Below are 19,287 nucleotides of genomic sequence, written 5' to 3'. Positions count from 1 at the left end.
ACAAGCGCCTCTGGTCTCAGCGAGCAGCTGCAGTCATGAATGACTAAGTGCTCGGCACGGGAACAATGTAATACTGTAGAAAGAGCACTCTCCTTCCTCCTCTCGGCAGTAAACAATGACGAGTATAGCAGCATAATGACATCTACACGCTCTGCTGACAGACAGCCCTCCAACACACTAAACTGCCTACGAACATGGACAGAATATTGAGCACTGGTGTCTGCTTACACTCAGATCATTCTCCATTACTCTGCAAGTGTTTCCAAAAATATTAGGGATATACAGTAGCTGGAACCATACTGCAATATTAGCTATATTTAGCATTTTATATTAATTTAGCAATAGTGGTCTAATTAAACTTTGAAAGCAAAGAGCTAACATTAGTAACTTTTCCCAATTTACACACAGCCAGATTGCTCACATTGGACTACTAGTTGAAGTTTGTCCAAAGCTGAATATTGACATCGGCTAGTTTATAAATGCATTACTTATTTCTTATTTTGATAGTTTTACCAAGGCCGTACGCAGGGTTTTAAAAAAATTTACCAAGGTAACAAAATTGATCTTGCTAGGGGTTTTCGGATGTGCTTCCTTGAGAAAATGTTTATTTCCTTACGTGGTTTTTATGATGTTTGAACTGAAGGCCAAATAAAATGGATAACATAGCTTTAAAACCCTGTCAGTAAGCAGTAGCACAAATTATGCCAATATCAGTTCTTCCCCTCTCATCTCCACCTTCTCCCTTTCTTTTTCTCTCAGTCTCCTTATCTTGCCCTGTAACTCTTTCCTTCCCAAAGCTGAGCTTTGATTGATACGTGTTCGTCAGTGTCAGTGAAGAAAGTAAACATAGGGTCAACTGATATTTATGTTTTATAAATCATTTTCTTAGACAATTAAGTTAATTTACAGAAGGCTAGGCTATACCAGGAAAGCTAGGTAAATAAGTTTACTAAAGGGGTCCTACTATGCTTTTTCACTTTTTCAACTTTAGTTAGTGTGTAATGTTGCTGTTTGAGCATAAAAAAGATCTGTAAGGTTACAAAGCTCAAAGTCCACTCCAAAGGGAGACAGTGTTTCCCATACATTGATTTATTTGTGTCCGCCCGCCACAATATCAACATTGACCGTCACAAATAGATTTCAGTGCTTTCCATTCATTAAGTAGACTGTGGCGGCCCTAAAATATATTTAAACTCATAATAACATACAATGTCTTTAATTTCGTGTTTTGCGCAACTGCTGTCAAACAAACTAAAATCGAAAGCATGATAAGGCATTGAATATGGGTTGGAGCTCTTCATTTTGGAGCTCTTAATTCCAGGGGGGGGGGGGGGGGGGGGGCAAGACAAAATCAACGCTTCATAAAAGGGCATAGTAGTACCCCTTTAAAGTAATTCACAATATGTACACATTCATTATTAATCCTATGCCTAATATGATGAAAACGGTTTCCTTAATTGTCCTTGTCTTGTCACATAAGGCATTGAATATGGGTTGGAGCTCTTCATTTTGGAGCTCTTAATTCCAGTGGGGGGGGGGGGCAATACAAAATCAACACTTCATAAAAGGGCATAGTAGTACCCTTTAAAGTAATTCACAATATGTACACATTCATTATTAATCCTATGCCTAATATGATGAAAACGGTTTCCTTAATTGTCCTTGTCTTGTCACATTGACCGTTATGAATTAAATTAAATGTTTCACGTAAATCATAGCTATAATTTCAATTAAAAATGGCATAATGAGACAACAGTTTATGTGGGACATTTCTATCGTAGGCAGCTGCCAATATTAAACGTTTTGTTTAGCTACATCTTATTTCGCATTTTATGGCCGTTTACTCAACATAAAGTCCACCTACTTTAATTTGACTGGTCATCTCGAACATTTTTACATTGACGAGCAGTGTTAGACAGCTGAGGGAGCTCAGATGAGAAGGTCGGTTATCCTGGCGTTGTGCAATATTTATGCGGCACCAAAGTAGAGTTAATATTATGCAATTATTTCACAACTTTTATTATTTACACTGCGGAAAAAATACTGACCTCAGGGACCTCAATGGTGAGTACGGCCCCATGATGGGGCCTAAAAGGTTGTATATATATGAAGCGCCTGACAGAACCCTTTAAGGTTCTATGTAGAACCTTTTCTTCTATGAGCTTGGTTTACTGTGTAGTTTAGGTCTCTGACTGGATTGATTAAACTAAAGAAGCTGTAGTCAATGGGTTCACCACCGCAGTGCAGGATGTAGATCGTTTAATCAGTTTTAGTGGTAGACTGTCCCTGGTGAAACATGGAAACCATAGCAACATGATAATTTCGCAGAGAGCCACAACATGTATTGTGTTACCTGAAATTTACATTACTCAAAACACCCTTGGTCTAAATTTATCCTTTCAATCTATTGCATTAGGTCCATTCAATGCACTTATTTTTCTAATCTTCAGAGAAAGCAGTGAACTGACCTTGAGAAAGGCTTTGAGCTTGAGCAAACAAATCAAGGAAAACAAATCACGATCTCTACATCACAGCTGAATTGTAAAGGAAAACCTTACAGAAAAGCATCCCATCTAGAGGTCCCACCAAATTCAAGGCTTTTTGGCTTTGTAGCAAAAGTATGAACTGCTTTATGAACATAATTTTAATTATGTAATCAAATAATTGTATTAATCACATTTCAGAAATGTGTTGTATTGTGACACTGAATATACGGGAATGTGTACTCATTATGCATTAATTAAACAGTCTTAATAAAAAAAATTATAAATCTTGTGTGTCATTGAATAAACAGGAATTTAGTCAACCATAATCCATATTTTTAAATTTTGATACTACAAATGCCAGTCTTGATAGTTTGGCAGTCTCTTATGTTCACCAATTTATTTGATCAAAAATACTGTAAAAGCAATAACAATAGTTACAATTTAAAATAACTGGTTTCTACTTTAATACATTTCAAAATGTTATGTATTCCTGTGATGACAAAGCTGAATTTTAAACATCATTACTCCAGAGTCACATGATCCTTCAGAAATCATTATAATATGCTGATTTGCTGCTCGAGAAACATTTTGTATTATTTTCAATGTTGAAAACATTGTTTTCCTTTGATTGTGGAATAATACAAATAATACAATTAATATTTTACTGTGGAAACAGTGATGCATTTCTTTTTCAGGATACTTTGATGAATATAGTTCAATAGAACAGCATTTATCTGAAACAGAAATATTTTGTAACATTTTAAAAGTCTTTACTGTCACTTATGATCAATTTAATCCACCAGAATAAAAGTATTAATTTCTTTCCAAATAATACAAAAAAAATCTTACTGACCCCAAACTGAATGGTAGAGCATATATTCATACAGTAAATAATGAGACCAACTGCATAGAACTTAACACTGTCCTACTGTATTTTACATGTATGCCTATTCAACACAGGCACTGTCATGCATTTGTGATCATTATTAAAAAAATAAATAAGTAAACAGGAATTCAACTTGCAGTCATGCCTGCTTCTTAATCATTAGGCAACAAACATCCTATACATCTTTAAAATCTGATGAGTAGCACAAAACACAGCCTTACTGTACGCCATACTGGTGCATTCAAACAGTTGGCACCATTATGCCCTTGAAACGACGCCAGCGCCCACGCTTTCTGAGCCGACAGTTGGGACAACATATTATGACACTGCATAATTAAGTTTCTTTCGGTTACAATCAGCTTTAAAGGACTGATGAAATCTGACTGTGCCACACAGCACTCACAATTTCCAAAAGAAAAAGTGTGATAAATAAACCTTCTGTTAACTCCATAGTTCATACAGTTCTGGGTCTTGAGGATTTCAATGCAGTTCTGTACCCCTGTCGACTTTAGCAGGGCCTCCAGACCTTCTGTGAATCCCTGGACTGGGACACACGGCATTCCACATAGCCATGGGAAAATAAATAGGCTCAAGCAGGCCTACTGTATTCAGTTGCCAAAGAATGAGAACGAGAATGTGTAACACAACAGACAATAAGATTAAGCTGAATGTCATATATTGGGGATGTATTTTCAAAATTAACTAGTCCCTTGAATGACTAGTCAACTAATTTGTCTCACATTAGGCAATGATTGAAAAAAGTGTGAGATGTGACAAAATGGCTGAAGACATCTTTTTGGATGTGCATGGCTGTAGTGGTGCTTTAAAAACAAAATTGACCAAATTACCTTTTTCTCATGGTCACATTCAGGTGTAAAGCATCTGTGAGAGAATGTTACAGAAACAGTTGTGATTTACGATAAAATAAACACTCATAACCACCAGTATGAATTATGTATTAGATCGGGATGCGCTTTATAGCAGCTCGGCGATAATCTTGCTCTAAGGACAAACACAATTTTTTTTTTTTTTATATTGTCAGACTATGATACTACAATCACCTAAACTGCACAGAGCCACGATTCACTCCAGTCCAAGCAATGACACTAACATGATGAATCTAAACCAAACCTGTAACAAAATAATTGATGTAGCAGGGCTCTAGGATGACTGTGTTCGTTCACTCTGGGTGATTACCAAGTGATTGAGTCGCTGATGGTACGATTACAATCTCCTTACTGAGCCTGTTTTATCCAAATAAATGAAAAATAAAACACTGAAAAAACTAAAACCAATCATTTTAAATGCTACAAGTGAATTTAGGCATCACAACATTATAATGCACAGTATGAAAAATACATAAATAAAATTTTCATTTCACAGTGTTATTAAATAAGTGATGGTGTTAAGTGATGGCAAAGGTAATCTAAATATAAAAATAGAGGAAATGAGCACGAAGAATTAAATATTTAACATCCTATAAACAGGGCTTGACATTACCTTTTTGCTCATCAGTAACTGTTGCTAGTGGTTTTCACAAGTTACTAGCCACTCAGCATTTTCACTGGCCATAATTTTGACACCGAAACCATGGGGGGAAAAAGCGCCATATAAATATTTTTAATAGTATCTCATAATTTGGCAGCAGGTATATTACGTTGCTGTCACTTTAAGACCTGACGCACGGATCCATTATAATATTACACACTATTACACATCTCAATTGTTTATGTTCAACATAACTGACTGTGTTTACATGAATATTCGCCAAGTCCACCATTTTACCTTATTTTGTGTGTATTTGACTGTTTAAGCAGAGGCGGCTTTATGTGTGCGCACTTTGGGTGCGAGTAATAGTATGAATGAGTAAAATTATGCGCAATACGCACAATCCCACACCAGAATTCAAGCCCTGTAACACCAACAAAATTCATCCAGAGCAAATGAAACGAGTGAGGGGAGGCGGGTTTGTGTCAACTCACTGTCGGAGAGATGAGAGAGTGAGAAAGCGCAGCTGGTATTGTGCATCTATTTGGCGGAAAATGAGTATTGGAAGCGTTTCAGATATTGGTATCGAAAAATATATTTGACAACACTACGTTTATCATTTCAGTTGCCTTTTTAAAAGACTCTAATTGAAAAATGGATACATTATACATATAATCCAAAGTGCTGAAATCCATCCGCATTTGGCAGGTGTTAATGTCAAGCCCTGCCTATAAATACCGATAAAAAAATATGGTACTGAAAACCAATATGGTACAGTCTGTGCTATTTTAGTATTTATTATGTAATATTTTAGAATTTATTAATATTTTGTATTAGCTTTTATTTTTATATTTTCCATTTTCATTTAAATTTTTAGTTGAAGTTTTAATTTTATGTGCTTGTCATTCTATATACAGTAGCTTTATTTTGTTTTAAGTGTGTCAAGTTCAACCGTTAGGCTACGGATCTAACATTAAAGGAAATCTTTGCTTAAAGGGTAACTCTTGACAAAATTGAACCTAGGCTCTTTTTGTTAATCTACCCGAGTCAAAATTTCGTGTAAAAGCATAATTAGAATGGAAACTTTTAAGATTGACCGTATTTTCGTTTTAGGTCAAAATGCCTTTTGAATGGGAGTGCTTGGGGCACTTCTATGATAGCATCAAGATCACTATTTTTAAAACACTAAGGAGCCTCGACACTACATGAAACTGTGCTCGAAGTATCACCACATTGTTTGTGTACACAAAGTTTACTAAAAAGAAAGGTTTTGTCGATCTCCGAATGCAACGTAACATGAGGAGAGTAAAGATGGAAAGCTCCTAAAGCTTGTTTCCATATAAATTCACGGATCATTTATCATGCTTTTCATTGAAATTACAAGCTCATGACATTTCCTCATATGGAGTCAGTTCATTACGTTGCATTCGGAGATCGACTACTTTTGACTGACAAAATTCCAGCCACCGGAAACACTAATTGATAAAGTAAGTCGAACAAAACCTTTCTTTTTAGTAAACTTTGTGTAAACAAACAATGTAGTCAATGCTCAAGTTCATGTGTAGAGCCCCTGGTGATACTTCGAGCACAGTTTTATGTTGTGTCGAGCCTTCTTAGTGTTTTAAAAATAGCGATTTTGATGCTATCACAGAAGTGCCCCATGCACTTCCATTCAAAAGGCATTTTGACCTAAAACAAAAATATGGTCAATCTTAAAAGTGGCGTTTCCATTTTAATCTAATCTATTCTGCTTTCACATGAAAGTTCGCCTCGGGTAGATTAACAAAAAAAGCCTAGGTTCAATTTTGGCGAGAGTTACCCTTTAAACAGAAAACAGAAACTGAGGGACAGACTGTTTGGTCGGGAATGTTGGGAACAAATTGTCAAAAGAAGTCCTTGTTCTACCTGAGAATATAGGCGATCAACTCCGGAGGTGTCAGTCGCAACTCTAATGAAGCAGACATTGCTTTACTTTCACTCATGGTGCAAATGGTGGGCTGAAAGCATGCCGTGACATGTCACTCCGTACAGCTACACCATGGGGAGCTTCACTCAGCAGGACGGCAGAAAGCCCCAAACGTTGACAGTATCTCTCCTTCACACTGGCAATAATTGCAGTGGAGCTCTGTAATTGCATATATCTATTTCGCTCTCAATCTCGATTGCAAAAGTCAAATATGTATATACTTGCTTAATGGTATCCTGCTTTGGTGTTTTAGACAACAGCATGGTGGGAATGAGATGATTGCTCTGAGACACCCTCACCTGGGCAAACAACTTACTGAGATAATTCCGTCTCCAGCTGCCGGGAGAGGTTTGTTCCATCAATTAAGCAAAAAGCAGAAAGGATGGTGTTGTGTTTTGCTGAACACACACACTGCAGCTCCATCGCTGAGGAAAGATAAACAGTAGGGGTCCTTCGGGAGTTCTGCAGCATACCATGTGATCAACACCAAGGCAACACGTGCACACTAATGCAACAACTGCAGTCCACAAGACAAATCAATCAGAAGCCGTTTGGATAGCCAGAGGGTGTCTGTGTGAATGGAGACCAAGTTGGGGTCTCATTGAAGCGTTGTTCTCCTCCTCCTTCATTCTTTCTCGAGTGGAATCATTCTGGATACATCCAAGCAGAGCTTCTTTCACAAGATGTCTGGGACTTTCATGTCCCTCTAGCTCTGAGAAAACTTTGCCTATTTGATCTCCTCCAGTTAAAGAGCAGGGTAGATTTGACACATTCCCAGATTCAGTTCTGAAAGAGAGGCTTGCCGGGACTGATCCTTACCTAGTTTTTGTGCCCGATTAAGAGCACAAATAGTCAGTCATAAATGTGTTTAAAAGGTGACATTTACCAAAACCAAGCTTCCCAACCAACCCCAATCTCATTCTCAACGGTGACTGCTGATACCCGAGAGCAGTAATGTGTTTTTTCCTTCACTCCTACAGATGAATTACCATTTCAAAGCACACACATTCAAGCCACGATGGCACACTTGACAACCAGAGAAAATATTTAAACGAACTCTTGCCTTACAAACCTAGTATTTTTGTTGCATCCCCCTGGTTAGGATTGGGAAGCTTCTGTGCATGGGGAAGTGGCAGAGAAGTTTAGGAATCAGAATGCACTACATATTGGCAGGTCTGCATTTACAACACCTGAATGTGTTGCAGAACTAACAGCATGGCAAATTGCAGGGCTCTGTGTTTGTTTGTTCAACATGTGACCTTGTAAAATTAAGCTTTTTTTTTTAAATGGTCATTAATTAAAAACCTTTAGAGTGTGCGCATCTGTACCTTATCTAGTCTAACAGATAAGGCAATCAAAAAAGAAAAAAAATTAGGGTGAGGACTTTGTTCTATGCATTGGTTGTTGATTGGATTTTGAGATGTGGGCATTGCAGTCAAAAATGGAGGAACATGAACACTAGGTTGTCTGGACGGATTTACGCAAATTAAGTGATTGGTCCTATGCATATGTCACCTGACAGAAGTCTGTCGTTTTCACCAAAATAACCAATAATGACTTTTGATTAAAATAAGGTTACAAAAAACGGATGGATGGACGGATGGACGGACGGACGGACGGATGGATGGAAACAAGAAGGTGAATTTTAAGGTAACGGTATGTGCCCTTTAGGGCTAAGTAAGGTTCATTATTAGGTGAGGTTTTGTGTGAACAACCATGTAGACAAACTTGTTTTTGTTGAGTGATTCTGCACCTTAAAATAGGGCCTGAACAGTAACAAGCCTGAAGATTTTCTCACAGGTCTGGGCTGTCCTCCACCTGTCAGTAAAGTTGTAAGTATTAACCATAAAAGGTACTGAGCCTGCTAAATGGAATGCCTGAGAACTATTTGAGTGTGAGCATTTAAAGATTAGATCGACTTTGTCACTAGAATAATGCTGTTTAAACATGAAACATACGCTATACAAGTACATGAATGTAATTATATATTAAATAACAGTCTTTCTACAGTATGCCTATGGACTGCATTCTTACAAAGCATTGCCATTTATGCCTGCGCACTTGAGTAGATTATTGTAGCCAAAATGCTGCAGCAAGTTAACCAGCCAAGGTTTCTGAGATAAAAAGAGAAAACGGTTATCGGTTTCTGCTTCCAAACCAATGAAATTGGTCACTTGAACCTGACTGAAATTTTTTTTAGAAGGCATATACTCACACAAGACCAGGTAGCCTTCAACTCTTTAATTTGGCACTGGTTCCTTGATAAAAGTATCATGAAGGCCTTCTGTCAGTATATGGATGGTAAACTACATCAGAGATAAATTTGCATAATGTATCTATTTAGCCCACAGTTGAAGTATCAAGCATCTGCCCACCAAACACACACAAATCATCTCTCACACATGAACACAAACTCTTCCAAAAAGCAGAGCCCCAATGGAAGGGGAGGCAGTATGCTCCCTTTCACCCGCAGAGATAAACACTCGGCTCAGGTCCTCTGTGCTTGAGGAGGGAGCACTGAGCCATTGACAGTTGCATTGTATAGGAGAAAGAGAAAATACCCAGCTGTAATTAAATTTAAGCTCTGCACAGGAAATGCCGAGGGAGGTTGTCCGGACAACACAATATATGGGGTGTGAGGGTAGACCTGGTGTAGCCCTGCCAACTAATCACACCAACACTGTGACAACAAGTGCATGCGTGTGTGTGTGTAACCACATGGATTCATTCCACAGGTTAACCAGAGACAAAAAGAGCACTGTGAATGTGGTTCCTGCTACAAAACAATGAAATTCATTCACCCAACAGTTGGCGTTTAGATAAGATGCGCTCTTGCATTTGCCACATTTAAAATGATGATTGAGACAGAAATCGAATTTTTTAATTCACCATTTATTGTTATCGGCCAACACATGTAAATAATTAACAATAGTGATACAATATAGTAGCAATATATAATAAATAGTGACAATATTTCGGGCATCCAAGACCAAGTCTGAACTATTTGAATGGGGAAATCCGAAAATCTCAAAAACTGCTTGCCGAGCTCACAACTGAGTAACATATTTCAAATCAAAATCAGCAACAAAATCTGACATGAACGGTCTTATAAATGTCACATATGCCATTTCAGTTTTACAGAGCGTGCGTGATTTTCAGCATGCCCAGGAGCCGCCATCATTGGGGAACATTAACAGCGTGACAAATCTACATATTCCACGCAAATCGACTGATTTAAAATGCTGATTCATCAAGTAATGAAACAAGTAAAGTCTTTATCAGTAAGTCATTGAATCATTCATTCCAATTGACTGCAACTATTAAGATGTTGTGAGAAAATTTTTATTTCGTTTAGTTGTCTGTTCAGAATTGTGGGAGAATCATGATCTCTATTTAAAAAAAAAAAAAATGTGATTCTCAATTTATCAAGAATCACGCAGCTCTAAAGCATCTATTTCGTGCACACAACGTGAATAGGCTACAACAGGTAAGCATGTCAGCAGTGTGGAGACACTTCACCATGACCAAAAATGTTGCTAGAGTAGAAATACGTCAAATTTGTTCAGCTCAAATATTAAGAGGCCGCTCGCTGCTGACAAAATTAACTTCTCCCTTGAATTCACTTATCAAATGAATTAATGTATTACCTGACTACACGACGCCCTGAACAGCATACATAGTTAAATTACCCAATTATCTAAACTGAATTAACAAAACTTTATGAAAACTTTCCTTTTGGTTTCCGTGTTTTGATTAATTACCAGGTTAACGTGTTGGCCAGAAATGTAACTGATCCTACACCCAAAACACATCAATTCTTTTCTTTCTACAAAACGTGATTTGTTACAGTGGCATTTTGGGTGGTACCTTGCAATATGAGGTCGTCTATCTGTCACAAAAGCCAACAATTAAAAACTCAAGTCATCAAAAGGACCAAAAAGCACATCCTTACTCTAGGGTGATATATTAACCTAGTCCTAGAGTGACCATAACTACCTACTCCTCAATGCAACTGCAGAATGATCTCAAACACACTAAAAGATTCTGGACAGAAATAGGGGGTCAAATGGTATTGTCTCTTATTAGCTTGAGGCAGAATTATGATTAATTCAGCACCTGTCAGAGGCTGAATGAGATACTGCTACTGAAAGATGATGCATTATTTACAAAGTCCAGTAATGAAACAAAGTGTCTGGTAAGAGATCTAAAAGACGCTGAACTATCATCCCAAAACCTGATCTTTTATATAAACGGCTAATTTCATTTGAATGCACTGCATCAACCAGGGCTTTTTATGGGCTGGGTAAAAAAATATTGATTACTTGATTTTAATTGATTCTCATTTTTATAAATCGATATTGATTCTTAAATCTTAAAAATCAATCTTTTAGTCTATCCTGTTATCAGTTGATGAATGAATGGAACATTGTAGCGCATCCAATAAATCACAATAATAAGCTTTGTGCTTTGTTACTTTTGATATGAAACAAAGTCTCCGATTTTAAACTATCCATTTTATCATGAAATTCAAACAATAACAATAACACCATTTTGGCACTCTTTAATGTGGCATGACAGATCGTGTGACCATAGCGCCTCAGTGAAGCGGCAGCAAAACCACTGGAAAGCAAGCCTGCAACCTTTAGCCAAAAAAGCGTAACGGCTAATGCTAACGCGGCGGTACGCAGGGAAGGAGACAATAGGCCGTTTTTTTTTAATGGATGTCAATGTAGAAGAGGCTTCACTATACTGAATAAACTGCTTTTGTGAGGAAAAAGCATCATTTAATGAATCGACTGCCAGTCCGCTAATCCTCAACATGTTTTACGCTAAACAATACTTTTGTTGGGAACTATGCAGATTTTACTATGATGATAAGAAGGTTATTTCATAAGAAAAGACAGAGAAGGGAATGTCGCGACAGGCAAGACTCATTTACGGCATTATCATAGTATATTATAGTAATATTGAGAGATATCGTATATTGTCTAAAGAAAGTAAAAAATACAGATGTTTTCTTTCTTTGGCTTTCAGATTTTACCAGTAATGATAAGACTTGAATTGTAATGACTATTATAACTGCATGTATGCATATGACGCTGATATTATGCATTTTAACGAATAAAGAGAAAATGAATCCTTTAATTATAAATATTGTGTTGTTTAATGAAAATAAAAAAGTTTTCTTTCTATCACTTCCAGGTTAGACTTGTATTGTAATGATTTATGACTGCTGTGTGCCTAATGATGATGATATAAGGCTTTTTAACGAATGAAGGTTAAAAATACATGCAATTCTAATTAATTAAATATGTATTAAATTACAATTAAGTTTTTAGTGTAATATTAAATGTAGTTTTTATGCGCCCTACAGTGAACTTTGCAGCTAATAGATATTCACACTTTTTTTCCACAGTAAAGCACATTCCACAAACACCGCAGGCCTCCTAATGAACGTTTACTAGCGATAACACGAAATATAGAACATTACTTCACAAGACCAACGCGCTAATCCACAAGAAACTAATTAAAGTAAGCTGTAACTGACTGTCATAAAACTAGACCAGCGGACACTGATTTCACTGCCATTACACGATAGGCTGAGGTGCCTCACATGGTGATCCAAGTTAGCCATTACGCTTTCCCCAATGACCCTCTCATCTCCCCAATATAAGACAATCTCTGGCGGCAGCGCGGTGCGCACGTGAACTGATCATCTCTTCCTCTTTACTACTAGTTTCAGCAGTACATAAACACAAATGAACATCAGAAGGTATGTTAAAAGGTACAGTACAAAATACAATGTCCATATCATGTCTCATGTAATCGATCAATCAGCGTTTCAACCGCGGCAAGATGTCAATAAAACAGCTTGTAAACAATATATCATGTAATGTTACATTTACATCAAAAAAGCCATTCAGTGACCATAAACTCATTAGTCAGCTAGAAAAGTTAACTCTAGAGAGGAGCTAGCAAATATAGGCCTATGCATTATATTACATATTCATTATATTACATAGGCCTATTCATTATATATTTTTGAATATTCTTCAATATTCAATGTATATTTGGAGAAAAAAAATCCATCAAGTTTTTATGACAGCCACCAATAAAATGTTTATATTTCAAAAAACGAATTGGAGTAAAAACATAATTAGGTAGATGTTTTTATTAGAAAAACTGCCTTGTGTGTAATTGTGTGTAGTGTTTTTATACAAACCAGTTCATTTTAACCATCAATATTACAGTAATGTAGTACCACCAGCATTAGTTGAGATAGTTTTTTCCTTGAGAAAATTTGCCATGTACTGTAAAATAATCTATGTCGAATTTAATCGGAATTGAACCGAATCTCAAGCTTGTGAATCAAAATAGGATCGCGTTGTGAAATTTGTGTCAATCCCCAGCCTTAATGGTTAGCACAGGTTTCAGGAACGAGAAGAACGATGTACTCTAGCAGACTCTTTAACCTTTTAAGATAGCATCTTAATAACAGAAATGCTCTATATCTTTTGAGCCTTTCCAGACGTCTGTGCAAAGACGCATCTTAACAGTAAACCCAGGGCCACAAAGATTTCATTCTTTCTATGTCTCCACAAAGCAACAATACTCACCAGCAGAGCCAGCCCTTGCACATTTAATTCCACCTGCATGTACACATGTGCAGTCATGTGTCCTACAGTACTAAAAAGTTCAAAAGAACAATCTAAGAAAAAAAATTCATCCATGTTTTTTGAAGGAACCAAAGGGATACAAATCTGAGGGCATTTACAGTGGGGAGAAACAGAGTGTTTTACAGCATAAAACACACCAAAAATCCACAAGAACACAGTGTGGCAGCTTTTTTAATGCATTACCATTAGTCTTAAATGTATATATTATGCTTCTAAAAGCAACTCAGAAAACAAAAAGCTTTGTTCTGGGCTGTGAACTTCATTTTAACAAGTTTGCTCTTTGTTTTGGGCCATTAAGAAACTTTTTATGATGAATAGAGCAGGTGCCGAAAGGACTCCAAACTGCCTTAAGTGTTAGAAGGCGTGAGCAATATAGGATCAGTCTGAAAGCTAAATAATAAATGTGGCCACCTGATCCAACTAGTTACTCTCAGTTTCTTCACAGGTCTCTTGAAAACAATGCGAGTTCATAAAATATTCAAAGTCTACTGAATCACAATTATTTGCCTATTTGTGATAGTACAGGCTTTAAAAGTAGTGGATGAGCCTGTTGCAAAAATATTCAGTTTTGAGATTCTGTTCAAAAATAATATTTGAGGAACAAAATGTGTCGCCATTCGGACCAAAGTTATTTTGCTAATACACTGGAGGGGTCAAAAATGGTCTTTGGTGATGGCGGACGAACACGGCCATCCACACACACACAAATATATCTATACACAGTTTTTATTTTTATGTTTTATTTTGCATTTTATTTAAAGTTGTAGAAACTTTATGGTGTCTTTTAAATATGTCTGTATAGTTTTTGTTCATTTTTACTTAAGTTTTAGTCAAACTAAATGAAAATAAGAAATGTTTCCAATTGGCAACTGAAATAAGTATTTTATTCCAATTAAAGGAGAACTCCGGTCAATTTTAACATTGAGCTAATTTTTTTGTAAATTTGGAGTGCTGTCAATACAGAGAACAACGACAAAAATCGGTGTTACCTACACCGTGTTATCCTCTTTTTAAAATTTGCACCCTGTTGACTTCAATGGGGCAATTTTTAAACCTGCTTTTAGCCTCTTAACATCCTTGATGTGTCATTACAAGTGCACAGGTCATGTGAATGGATAAAAATGATGTTATTTAAGCCAGCGCAAATACCTGTATTTACATCCTGTTTTCGGTTGAAGTCCAAAGTAGTCGATTGTCGAGTTCACGCGCATAGGTTTAGTTACCTATGATCACGCGCGTGAACTCGACAATCGACTAATTTGGACTTCAACCGAAAACAGGATGTAAATACAGGTATTTGCGCTGGCTCAAATAACATCATTTTTATCCATTTCTTTCACATCTACTGCAGTCAGATTCACTCGTGTTCACTCTGAAGGAATCACTCACATGACCTGTGTACTTGTAATGACACATCAAGGATGTTAAGAGGCTAAAAGCAGGTTTAAATATTGCCCCATTGAAGTCAACAGGGTGCAAATTTTAAAAAGAGGATAACACGGTGTAGGTAACACCGATTTTTGTCGTTGTTCTCTGTATTGACAGCACTCCAAATTTACAAAAAAATGAGCTCAATGTTAAAATTGACCGGAGTTCTCCTTTAACGTTTATTTTATTTTAAAATAACGAAAATGTTTTTTTTACTAGTTTTAGTTTTAGTTGACTATAATAATCCTGATCAGGACAGTGATATTTTTTTAAAAGATAATAAAATAAAAACCTGGGAAAGAATAATTATTCTCGCATTGAAACTGAAACTATTTTACAACACAACCATGTATTTACGCAACATTCCTGACAAAAAGCCTGCAAGACAATTTTTATTTGCACGGGAGCTTGGCAGTTGTTAATTTTGGGCCCTGTAGGGAGCAAAAGAGTTTTGGTCTCGTCTCCATTACGCCACATCCACATCAGACGAGAGAGTTCAATCTATAAGCCCATCAAAATATTCAAGACCTAAATCTGTATGACAAACTAGAGTTTTGTTAAGGTTGATGTGCGGTTAGATAAAAAGGGATCAGACTCAGCCCCGGGGTCCTGTCTATTCAGCCTGAACAGCAGTTTTGCCTGAAAAAAGAAAATGATGAACTTGTTTTACATGTTCCACGAGTATTTATTGCACTTAAGGGGAAAAAAAAAAAACTTCCCTTATATCTAGGCTGTCATTAGGAAATCTATCTACACATTCAAAAAATATCAACACTAGGAAACATCCACGTATGTCATGACTTCTTTGGCATCCAAAGCAGATAGCTTATTTAAAGGGATGGTTCATTAAAAATATGAAAATTCTGTCATTACTCACTCACCGTCAATTTGTTCTGAAACTGTACTTTCTTACTTCTGGAAGATATTGAGAAATAAAGATATTAAGAGAAATATTATGACGTTATATACAGCTTTTTTTTTCCACACACAATGGAAGTCAATGGTAACCAAAACAGTTTGAGGGTGAGTAAATGATGACCAAATTTTCATCTTTAGGTGAACTATCCCTTTAAGTCATCACATGTCTTTTAGCGACACAGAAAAATGTCTTTCCCCAAAGCATACATTTACTTTAGAAAAGTCATACAGCAGACTATTAAACACTTCAAATGCTCAACATGAAAACAATGCTTGCTGTATGTGCAAAGAATAATATTTCAAACATCTTATTTTAGCGACCCATTTTTTCTGAGACTTCTCGGCAACGCTTATCTCTAGACTTCTTTTACAGAAATACCAAACATTTCCCATGATATAACTTTCTTCCTCAGTTTATGTTCACATAACATTAGGAAGTGAGGGAATGCTAAAAATTGTAGATGAAACCAGAGTGCACAGGTTCAACTGGGGCGTGTGAAAAATTAAATGTGGTTCGGCAGGATATCTCAAAGTTCACTGACAGATGCTGTCATAACTCTCTCTGATATCAAAGAAAAAGGGCAAATGCAATCCTAGATATGCAAAATGGACCACAAATCCTGTGCCGATTAGCAGAAAAACTCTATATTGTAAAATGACTCACTAGTATGATTAATGCTTTTTCATAAGGGGTACAAACTAGGGCTGTCAAACGATTAATTGCGATTAATCGCATCCAAAATAAAAGTTTGTTTTTACATAATGTGTGTGTGCGGTGTATAATTATTTTTTACATATAAATACACACACATGCATGTATATATTTAAGAAATATTTGCATGTATATACTGTGTATATATATTTATATTATATATAATTTATATTATATATAAATATTTTATATATAAATAACAAATTTTTCTTAAATATATACATGCATCTGTGTGTATTTATATATAGAAAATAATTATACACCGCACACACACATATATTATGTAAAAACAAACTTTTATTTTGGATGCGATTAATCGCGATTAATCATTTGACAGCCCTAGTACAAACACAACTAATAGGCTAATACTTTGACCATTTACCACATTTATTATTCATATGCCTATCTTACAATGGTGTATACATGTATCAGCCATTCATAATCAGTGTAAGCCTTTCTCATCTTTTAAGTAGCCAGCGACCAGATTTGCAAGGATACAGCATGCGCTGGGAACTTTGTCAGTAGTGTAAAAACACAGTTCACTAGATATGATATAAATTATTCACTAACCAGCACAGAGAGAAATGGTTCAAAGTTTTCCCTATGTTTGTCAAGCGGCATGAAATAGATTAAACTTTCTACCATTGCATTTGACTGTGGCTGTCCTTTAGATCTTCATATCTCCTTGTACGTGAATTGAATCACACCCTAAATTTCTCTGAATATGAAAGATGCTCTTATATGTTTCAAAGAAATCAAAGTATCCCAGTCCAATTAAAATCACTGTGCCTAATGTTTTCCAGACTAACACTAGAGTAAAAAAAGAAGAAGCGTCTGAACCAATAACACTGCATGCACAATGCATAGTGCATGTGATTCCAGGAGCCTGGAAGCCATTGCTTTCTACCCTCTTTAATAATGCACTGTAATTCAACTTCCACCGTGTATGCATTATTGACCACTGATAATGAGAAATGCATGACAGAGGCAGAGACATTCACCTTATCCCAAACAAACCCTTGCAGACTGGCACAGCCCCTATCCCGCACACAGCACTTCCGTTACGCCCATCGCTAACTAGACTGACTCATTTCAGCGAATCGGTTTTTTCAGAAAGTTCGTTCAAATAAACCGATTCATCAACTCGTTTGAGTCATCACTCAAAACAAAAGTGTTCACAAAGCGTCCGCGCCAGTTTAACCAGTTCTTTTTATATTGCGAAACAGATACTTAGTCACAAAATACGGCCGCTCATCAATGGACTGTCGAATAAAGCATTAGGGTTGAGTCAAATGCCCTAGATTGTAGCCGAGTGATTTACAAACGCTTTCCAAACGGTTCAGATGATTCATTCAAAAGAGCCGTTTCAAATGAACAATTCGGCGGAGGCTGTGACTGCAAGGCACAATGATTGCGCATCGTTTCTACACATTTTTATATAGTTTAACCTCCATAAGCATACATCCTCGTCTTGTTTACAGGCACATTAAGTCATTTTACGACAACACAAATGCAAACAAGAATCTCCACCTGCGTTTCTCTCCATCTTGCCCAGTCATTGTTGTGATTGGGGGAATGTAGGATAGTGCAAACAGATTTGCGCGAATTTAAACGATATGACATCTTAGTTTGAATGTTGCAGTGTCGAACAAGAGCCTAAGACTGTACGAAAACCTAGAATGTTATTGTAATATGACAGGTGGGTCTTTATATTTAATAATATTAAAACATCGTCAATGGCACTTAAATTAATTTGAAGGGCTCAAGTTGAATGCTTTTAAAGCACATGGAAGTATCCTGTAATTTAATAATTATAGTTAAACTGTACACCGCCCGAATGATGAAGGGGCTTTTCTGAACCTCCTGTCAAAGAGGAATAACTCGCCCTGTCAGTTCCTGCTTTCCTTTACCGGTTTCCTCATTCGTGCACGTACTAAATATAATTTATTCAAGCAATGAGAGCATAAACATCGACATTTCATACTAAAAGAACAGATACAGGTTTGAATCGAGGCGTTTTTCAGGTAGAATGAGAATAACTTCCGCAATGCTGCTGGATTCATGCAGCTCTTCTGAAGCTGCTCCGTTTCTTTACCGGCAGGATTAAAGCCACTTAGCCACACATGCATTTCTAAAACACCTAAAACACTGCAATGAAGGCATCGAAATCATACTGACCTAGTGCCACCTCACAGGCTTTGCGCAGCTGCGAGTGATGAGCCTTTTTCACCTCCTTGTCGGCCAAGATCTTTTCCAAAGCTCTGGTTAAAAACATGTTTTTCGTCTTTTTGCCTTCATACATGACGCGCTGCGACGGGTGGAGGAGGACCTGTCCCAACGGAGGCTGTATCCGCGATTTTTAGATTCCCGTATGATTGAGTTTTTCTCCGGCGGATGGTGCCCTCAATAGAGAAACATAAATAAAGCCAGAAGGTGGGGTAAATCCCTCAGTTTTCCATCAGCGACCTGCTGCCTGCGCCATGTTGGAAGGAAATGACGTCACGCACGTAGAAACGGCCGCAGTGAGGCAGAGTGAGAGAGTATTAAAAAAATAAATAAAGTATAACTAACATTAATTAAAATAGCTTTTTCAAATAAAATATAAAAAATAAATACTAATAAATTTCTAAATAAAAAAGTAAAAATCAGTTTAGAACTGGTTGTCCGATACGTCATACAAGTAAACTCACTTCCTCGTGGTGCTTGTGGTCAAAGATATAGGCTAG

General features: G+C 36.8%; 1 protein-coding gene across 3 annotated transcripts in view; it reads right to left on the bottom strand.

The window, feature by feature from the left end:
• The window catches only part of arfgef1 (ADP-ribosylation factor guanine nucleotide-exchange factor 1 (brefeldin A-inhibited)), a 59,424-nt gene extending 40,358 nt beyond the window's left edge, over positions 1-19,066 (bottom strand). For 2 of the 3 annotated variants that reach the window (XM_079862567.1, XM_079862568.1), the window contains exon 1: positions 18,740-18,950. In XM_079862567.1, the coding sequence (XP_079718693.1) occupies positions 18,740-18,863 (124 nt within the window). In that variant the 5' untranslated portion in view covers positions 18,864-18,950. Of the gene's footprint in view, positions 1-18,739 lie in introns of all 3 variants that reach the window. The other variant, XM_079862569.1, reaches the window with a different exon arrangement.
• Between the last annotated feature and the right edge of the window lie 221 nt (positions 19,067-19,287).

The sequence above is a fragment of the Squalius cephalus genome (assembly GCF_949319135.1).
Source record: "Squalius cephalus genome assembly, chromosome: 25".
NCBI classification, from domain to species: domain Eukaryota; kingdom Metazoa; phylum Chordata; class Actinopteri; order Cypriniformes; family Leuciscidae; genus Squalius; species Squalius cephalus.
This window is presented reverse-complemented; position numbering and strand designations above follow the sequence as displayed.